Here is a 9394-nt window from a genome sequence, read left to right as displayed (position 1 = left end):
GCAAAGATATATAACTGAAATTAAACAGGCTATCATGATATACCTTAAACTGTCAAAACTAGTGTTCTTTGAGAAGAGTGGTGTGAGACAGGAATGAATGAGGAAATGCAGTGAGGTCTTTCACTTTTGCTTTTTCTGAGTCTTTTATGGTGAGATGGATTTGTGTGCTACTTAGAAAATGAAATATCATGAAAACTATTTATAGATTCAAGACTTCAAGACAAATAAAAATAAGTTAATATTACTTATTTAATTTTTGTTTCTTTCCAAAGGGAAAAACCTTCATCACAAATATGCATGCTCTAATAACTAGTGTTACTGCACTAGTAACAAAGAACATTTCAGATTTTTCTTTCAGAAACATCAACTTGTTTTTGGTAATTGGGACAACTATAATAGGATGCATTTCAAAGCTTGGACTTGCCCCCAGATCCAGATTGAAAAAGCCTTTGGGACAAGCAGAATTATTTTCATTTTCCTTACCTGTTCATTTTTACTAACAAACTAAAATGAACTTTATTTTTTTTACAGGAAGTGGAGTCGTCTAAATTCTTAAGCTTCTTCATTTTATTGCTATGCTCAAATTATAATTTACAGTCTCTTCATTTTTCTCAGCCACATCAACAAATAAAGTTCTTATTCCTGTCTTTTTACCCTTCATCCTATCTCCCTTATTTACTTTACCTATTTTTCTTCCTTCTCTCATTCCCTTCCTTTTCCCATTTTCTTGTTACTTTTTGACTCCTATCGACATTTCGTTCCAGATGAATGCTATCCTCCTCCTCCCTTGCCACCAGGGAGATATTGCACAGGTGCAGCCCCATCTGTCCCAATGTGCGACTCTCACGATGCAATAGTACACAGCAGTGTCGCTCAGCGTAGCGTGGGGCAGGATCAAGGTGCTGGACTTTCTGTCTTCTGCAATGATCAGAGAGGCCATTTCATTGGTCTCATTGTTTTTTAGACCATGAATGACATACTGTGGCCCCTGAGAGTGAATCTGTCGATACCAATGTATGTACTCATTTCCACCGATGGTAGAGTGATTACAAGGTAGGTTTGCAGCTCTTCCTTCAGCACAATCCATGGAGGTGGGCTGAGTGGTCTTAGCATCAATTATAGTCCCTATGGGGTTAAGAAAATCAGATTAACTCCTGACTCTCAAGCCAATGTAACTCTGTGGATCAAGGATACAACACTCCCTTAACACTTCAAAACTTTTATGTCCTGGGAGAACACAAAAAATATCATTGGTGTTAATTATAAAGACCAAAGATACATGCCAACAATCTGAGACTCTCTAAGCTGTATTCCATTGGCTCTTGACTTAGTAAACCTATAGATTTCTTACAACTGTATACTACCAATGGTTCTTCTGGAATTATGGTTATGATCTAGTCTGTCAGGTAGAAGTGTGCACTTCCTAGACAGATGCGCAGAACAATTCTCAACTATATTCCTAGCATGCTGGATAAAGCACAGGGAGAGGAGAGGGCAAATATCTTTTGGGGTCCCTTGTCCTCAAAAGCCCTCCCTAGGTAGACACAAGAGTACTCACCAAAGGTCAGAAACACAGTTACTTTTGCCACCAGCCTCATACTTCAAGGACAAATGAGGATTGTGGACCCAATCAGTTTTTGTGTCTGATCCTAGGTTTAAAGAATTTCCAGAGAACAGAAGTAACAGCTACTAGTAAAGACTAGCAAGGAGGAGTACAGCTCTCGTTGTGTTGTTGTCAGGATCTTGTCAGCCAATGACAGAGCTGTTGCTTTTCTGTGTCTTCCTCCCCCGGGTTAGTCATGTTTCTGAGAAGAGAGTGAGGTTATCAACCAGACATCCTCAACTCAGGGGGTGTCTACTGAAATCATATATGAGGTATAAAGTCTAAGAGGCTGGCATTGAATGAGGAAAATCGATCATAAGGATGTATCTATTCAGACCTTTTCTTCCATCATTTCTTCCTCAATGTACCAAAGAAATTGTCCTCTCCTTCATGGAGCTTGTGGAAAGTGTCATGAAATCCCAGAGGCCTATACCGAGCTTTGTGTTGTAAGGAGTTGAAAATTCCCATCTACATTCTAGAAAATGGTAGTGAGGTTCAAAAGTAAGAAGTGATATGCTCAGGGAGAAAAGAAAAATTAACATTGACACTGAAAGCTGAATCATCCAAAACTTGGGTTTTCTATGGAGATCCCTGGAATCAAGTATTGACTGTTGTCTAGGTAGACATTTCTCCATGCATCTGTTCTTGATATAGTGACTAATGACATAAAAGGTGCTGGCTCTCTTCCCCCTTAAACGCATGGCCTTAATGTTCATTTCCTAATTTCTATGCCAATGCTTATGGCTACTGTGTGTGCCAAGGACAGTGAGGCAAGAAAACAAAGAGACCAGGAAAAGCAAACAAGGATGGTGTGGTGGTCGTAAGAATAGTTAAGGGAAAGGAAGGAAAAAGTGTAAGGGATAGGGGAGGCAAGAGATGATTAGAGAAGTGAAACTTGGAGAAAGCAGTGTTATGGGAGGTGCTCTGAAAAGACTTAGTTCATCGGTGTAAGGGCCCCTGAACTCCTAAAGCCATAAACACACTCAGTAAGAGGTCATAAAGCACGATTTGTCTAAAGAGGATAAAAGTGTATCTTTTTTTTTTCCTGTTTTCTGTGGAACTTTTGTGGAAAACATAAGCTTAGCATCCCCTCTCCAAGGAAGAAACTTTAAGTTTTAAGGTGAAGCAGCCCCCTCTTGTGACTGACTGAATGAATGAACTGTGTAGCTAGAATCAGGCAAAAAGTCAGCCAGCAAACTCTTCTTTTATCCAATTTGAAGGTGGATATCTTAGTTGTAATACCTCTGTGCTCATCTTTGTTTTATCAGTCCACTAACACTCCAAGAAAGGTTTTAACTATTTTTAAAATTACTTTGTTATTTCAATAATATTACCATTATGATTCTCAATTGCTGACTTGGATTTAATTTTTCTTTTGTTTCTAATCATCGTCCCATAATTAAAAGCTGGTTCAAAAGCCCTTACTATTCAATGTTTATAAGAGATATTGGCACAGAATAAGTACTCAATAATTACTTGCTTCATGAATGCATAGGTGAGTCATAATTGAAAAATTTACTGAGAGAACTTATGCCAAGCAAATCTTTGAATTATTCTATATACACTCTTTTAGTCTTCTGGAATATGCTTTGAACAAAAGACTACAATGGGGTAAACATAGGGTCAGATTTGTCTGCAAAAATTCAATGATAGACAATAAATTTCCCCAGCACAGGTGTGAAAAATCAAGCTACAAAGATATGGAGTAAAAGTCATAGTAATAATATTCTATTCCTTTAAAAAATATTCACCATGAGCGTACTCTGTGCCAGATCATAAAAACGTAAGTTAACAGGATGGTACTGTCAAAAATATAAAAAACAAACAAACATTACTTAAAGTAGGGAGGACTATATCATCTTGTTATATTAACAAAGGCAGAAGAAAAGTAATTAACATAGTTTTCTTTTTTGCTTTGGTTTGCTTGCCTTTATTTTTTAGAAGACAACCAAGGCCACTAATAGGTGATTGTTTTAATGATATTGGAAACCATTAAGTATTTTGCATAACTCTAAAGAATAAAAATATATTTGTCTAATCTATTGAGTGTTTGCAGATTGTCTTACATTTTAGAAGATTATGTGATCTCTAAAATCATAGTGGGTAAAGTTTTCCCTCTTTTGCTTGGTGAAAAACCAAAATAATGGGCTCAACTTATTTTAAACTTATCATTTACTATCATAAAATATACACACATTTATTATTAAAATTTTTAATTTATAAAAATGTACACACACAAGAGAATTTGATACAAGGTCAATACCATCCCATGATGAATACTCTCAACAATCTAGAAATGTAGTGAAGAGTTCTTAATCTGATAAAAGGTATCTATAAAAATACCCAAGGCCAACATTATAGTTAATGGTAAAATACTGAACAATTTCCCTCTGAGGTTAGGACCAAGATACATTATCACTACCTCCATTTATTATCACACTGAAATAACTGGCATCAAGTCAGGAAAAGTCAATAAAATGCATAAAGTTTGGAAAGGGATAAGTAAAATTCCATTTCTTCATAGGTAACATAATTATGAATGTAGAAAATTTAAAAGAATCTATAAAGAAACTACTAGAACTAGTGGGTGAATTGCACAGTCATTGAATAAAAAATTCAATTGTATTTCTAGAGTCTAGCTAAAAGCTATTGGAAAATAAAATAAAAATGCCATTTACAATAAAATAAGCAAATGAATGAATTTAATAAGGATATGAAATTTCATTAAAATGAAAATTATAAAACATTAATCAAAGGAATTAGGAAGGACCTAAATAAATGGAGAGCTATATTTATAAATCTAAGAAATTCCATATGTCAAATTATCAATTTTCTCAACCTGGTCATAAGCTCGCCAAATCTGAATCAAATTACCAGCAACTTGTTGTGATAGAAGTTTGAGAATCTATTTTGCAATTTCTGTGGAAATGTAAAGTCCTACAATAAGCTAAATAACCCTGAAAAAAAAAGATGGGGGATAGTTGGAGGACTTGCATTTCCAGATTTCAAGACTTATGTGAACCCTCAATAATTAAGAGAAAATTGTCTATTGGTATGATAATTTTTAAAAAAGATGACTAAGTAGAATTATGTCCAGAAACGGACAAACACGTATGTAATTACTTGATTTTCTCCAAAGTTGCAATGCAATTCAGTGGGGAAGAAATGGTCTTTTCAACATAAATACTAAAGCTATTGTTTCTTCATATATATAATGACACACACACACACACACACACACACTCATTCCAGATGGGTCAGATATCTAAATGTGAAGGTGAAACTGTAAAGTTTTAAAAGAACACACAGGAGAATAACTTTATTATATTAGAAGTGGACAGAAATATCTTTAAAAGTACATAAAAAACCCTAACCATAAAGAAAGAAAAATAAATTATAGTGTCAATGGAGACTACAATTGTCCCTTGAACAAGTTTGGACTGTATGAGTCCACTTGTATGTGAACTTTTTTTCAATAAATGTATTGGAAAAAATTTTGGCGATTTGCAACAAGTTGAAAAAACTTGCAAACACACCATGTAGTCTAAAAATATCAATAAAACTAAGAAAATATATGTCATGAATGTATAAAATGCATGTAAATCCTAGTCTGTTTTATCACTTACTACCATAAAACACACACAAATTTATTAAAAAAATTTTAAATGTGTCAAAACACACAAACAGACTGTATGTGGTGGCACTTGAAGTCCAGAGAGATGCAAAATTAAAGATGCAGTATCAAATCACAACTGCATAAAATGAACTATAGTACATACTGTGCTACTGTAATAATTTTGTAGCCACCTTCTGTTGCTATTGCAGTGAGCTCAAATTTGTGAATATCTACTTAAAATGCAAAGCTAATTACCTCCACATGAGCAGTTCATCTTGTCGGTAATTTGCCCATTGTGGTAAAAAGTGATCTCTCACAGTTCTCACATACTTTTCATTGTGTTTAGTGCAATAGTGTAAATCTTGAATAATACCATGGGATCCATACAAAATTCCACTAGTGATGCTGGAAGTGCCGCCAAGAAGCAGAGAAAAGTCATGACCTTACAAGAAAAAAACTTGATTTCTTGATAGTCTGCAGCTGCAGTTGCCTACAATTTCAGACAGATGATTCATTTTGTAAATGACTGCATAAACTTACATGACTGCTGTACAAAGTATGGTACTGTAAATGTATTTTCTCTTCCTTATGATTATCTTAATATCATTTACTTTTCTCTAGCTTACTTTATTGTAAGAATATGTTATATAATACATATAACATACAAAATATGTGTTAATTGACTGTTTATGTTATTAGTAAGGCTTCTGGTCAACAGTGGGTTATCAGTAGTTAAGTTTTGAGGGATCCAAAAGTTATATAAAAATTTTCAAGTGCAGGGGGGTTGGTGCCCCAAACCATCATGTTTTTGAGACTCAACTGTACATAGGAACCCAGAAGTCCAGTCCCCACCTGGCAGTTTGAGGATCCTCCCTGGCCTCTGATGTCAATAACGCTGAATGGGGACCTTGGATTCTATCTCTACCAGGCAGTAAGGTGGTGTTCCCCTTCCTTTGCTGGGGGGGCATCAGAGAAAGGCAAATAAAACAAAAATTTTAAATAAGATCCAAAATTTCAAACACAATACTTAAATGTTTGGATTTCAATTTTTAAAAATCACTCAATATACTCAGAACCGAGGACAACTTGATTCTGAGAAGAAGATCAATTCAGTTTGAGAAGAGAACTCAAACTGAATTTTAAAGAAACAATCAATAGGTGCCAACCTTGAGATGAGAGAGATGGCAAAATTACCCGACAAAGATATTAAAACATCCATGATGAAAATGTTTCAATGAGCAACTACAAACATGCTTGAGACAAATGAAAACAGAAAGCTTCAGAAGGAGACAGAAAGTCTCATCAAAGAAGTAAGATTCAGGAGGAAATAGAAAGTCTCAGCAAAAAAGTAAGAAACTCAAGAAAGAACCAAGATGTAAAATGGAAATTTTAGAACTTAAAAATATAGCTGAAATAAAAAGCCCACCAAATGTACTTAATAGCAAAATGGAGGAGACAGAGAAAATTATTAGTGAACTGGAAGATAGAATAAAAGAAATTACTCAATCTGAATAACCAGGAGAAAATAGAATGATTAAAAGATGAACCAAGCCTCAGGGAATTGCAGGACTATAACAAAATATCTAACATTCCTTTCATTAGAGTACTAGAAAAGAAAGGGGGTAGGGCTGAAAAAGTATCAAGGAAGTAAAAGCCAAAACTTCTCAAATTTGGTAAGATATAAAATATAGCAGTATGCTGTGTTTAAAAAGTCAATCCTAAAAGGTCATTTATATAACACATATGAAATTACAAAGCTGTAGAAATGAAGGACAGATCAATTGTTCCCAGGAATGAAGGAGGGGATGGGAGTAGAGAGGAGATAAATATGGCTACAAAAGGACAACAGAAAGCATCCTTGTGGAAATTGAAATGTTCTGTGCCTTGACTGAGTCACTGTCAATATCCTGGCTGTGATATTGTACTATAGTTTTACACTATTGAAGTAAACTGAGTAAAGGATACATATGATCTCAATTTCTTAACATATATGGGAATTAATCTCAAAATAAAATTTAATTAAAAATACGTGTTAACAATATTAAGTACTAGCAAAGTTATATAGAATTAATCCTCCTTTCCATAATGATATAACTTCAAAAACAGCTTGGAAGTTTCTAATAAGGTTAAAGATATGCTTGTCCTATGACCCAGTAATTCTACTATAATAAAACTTATGTAAGAACGCTCAACAATTTCACATGCCCACAAAAAGACTTACATAAAAACATTTATAGAAGTTTTATTCATAATAGCCCCAAACTGGAAACAACACAAATTTCTATTGCCAGAGAAGTAAACAAGGTGGCATTTTCATACAGTGGAACACTATGCAACGTAAGAAGCATATAAAACATAATGTATTCTTTCATTAATATGAAATTCAAGAAAAAGGAAAACTAATCTAAGGCAATAGAAATAAAAATAGTGATTATTATCTTTGGGTGGGTATTGATTGAAAAGAGGAATGAAATACTTTCTGGGTTGGTGAAATATTCTGCATCTTGATTGGTGAAGGATTATTACATAGGTATATGCATAACTAAACAGTCACAAACATTTGATGAATGTTTGTGCAATTTACTGTACGCATATTATGCCTCAATACAAAAACCAAGGAGGTATGTTGAATTGATCAGAACTAAATATGGGGACAATACAAATGAAATACTGTATCTTTCCTAATATCAAGACCACCTAGGTTTTCCAGACGTTTCTCGTCTACTCTGCTGAAAGTCTTTCAGGCTTTTGAATCAATTCAAATAAAGTAACCACAGGCTTGTCCTTTGCTCTTGGGCATCAGAAAGCACTCAGTCTCCTAATAATTTTATTTACGTATCAACCTATATGTACGAATGTTTAAAAAAACATGAGTTCAACTCCACTGGGTCTGCATAGATTTCTCCCTTCATTATTAATTACTTTTCCCAACAGTGAGAATTCTGGCTCTCATGATTCATGATTTATTATATATTTTACTTATATACATTTGTTCAATCCAAATACTCACATAAATTAGTTTAAGAATTGCTAACCCATACCCCTTGAGAAACAAATATATTAACTACAGAATGGTATTTGTGTGTCATTCTTTTGCCTTTAGCCTTACAATATTTACTCAAAATACTGTTTCCAAAAATTGTTTAGGTTAGTTATTTTCTTCCACATTAAAGACAATGTCACTGTGTTTACATTATTCACTGTAATATGGTTGGGTGCATTTGTTACAGTTTCTATTTCTTTTGGGGTTCCACTTACATTCTGGTTATTAAAAAATGTTATGCACAGTAAGATTTACTTTTGATGGTGTACAAGTCTACGGTACAGTTCTCACCAACCCCAGGCAACCTTTGATCTGTTACCTATCTTTATAGTTTTGCCTCGACCCATATGTATTAATAATATAAATAAACTCACACAACATATAGTCCTTTGGACTTAGTTTCTTTTATATACCAAGACACATTGAAGGTTTATCCATATTGCTGCATGAGTCAATATTTCATTTCTTTTTATTGCTGAGTAGTCCTCAATCATATGGATGAATGAAAATGTGTTTAACCATTCTCAAGCTGAAGGACATCTGGTCATTCCCAGATTAGTGATTGTGAATTAAGCTGCTATAAACATTCACATGGAAATTTTTATGTGAACATAACTTTTATTTCTCTTGGCTAAATATGTAGGAGGAGGATTCATGAATCATATTGTAAGTGAAATTTAACTTTATAAGAACTGACAGACTGTTTTGCAAAGTGCAAATCATTTCTCTTTCCTATCAGCAACGTGTGAGAGTTCCAGTTGATGTGTTGCCTAACCAGCACTTGATAATCTCATATATTTGAATTTTAACCATTTTTATATGTGAGTAGATATAAGTTAATATCTTGAGGCTTCAATTTCTTTCTTTATAAGTTGAAAATTATAATACCTGCTTCATAAAACAATATTATTCTTACTTGTTTTTAATCTTATCTCCTGTGAGTGAACAAGGAAAGCAGAGATGTGAACTAATGGACCCCGTTGTGGAATAGAGAATCACTCTAGAAAGTGTAGAGATACAGATTGGATGTGACAAGAAAGAAAGAGAAAGAAAGAGAGAGAGAGAGAGAGAGAGAGAAAGAAAGAAAGGAAAGAAAGAAAGAAAGAAAGAAAGAAAGAAAGAAAGAAAGAAA

The 9394-nt window shown here is 34.0% G+C and overlaps 1 gene segment (V, D, J or C); it reads right to left on the bottom strand.

Moving 5' to 3' along the window:
• Positions 1–250: 250 nt before the first annotated feature.
• Positions 251–1891, bottom strand: LOC108315317. The segment is given in 2 exon segments: positions 251–1125; positions 1559–1891. Coding segments are annotated over 2 exon segments (435 nt in total).
• Between the last annotated feature and the right edge of the window lie 7503 nt (positions 1892–9394).

This window comes from Cebus imitator, unplaced genomic scaffold (genome assembly GCF_001604975.1).
Source record: "Cebus imitator isolate Cc_AM_T3 unplaced genomic scaffold, Cebus_imitator-1.0 Scaffold170, whole genome shotgun sequence".
Classification (NCBI taxonomy): Eukaryota; Metazoa; Chordata; class Mammalia; order Primates; family Cebidae; genus Cebus; species Cebus imitator.
Note: the sequence above shows the minus strand (reverse complement) of the source record. Positions and strands in the feature narration are given on the sequence as shown.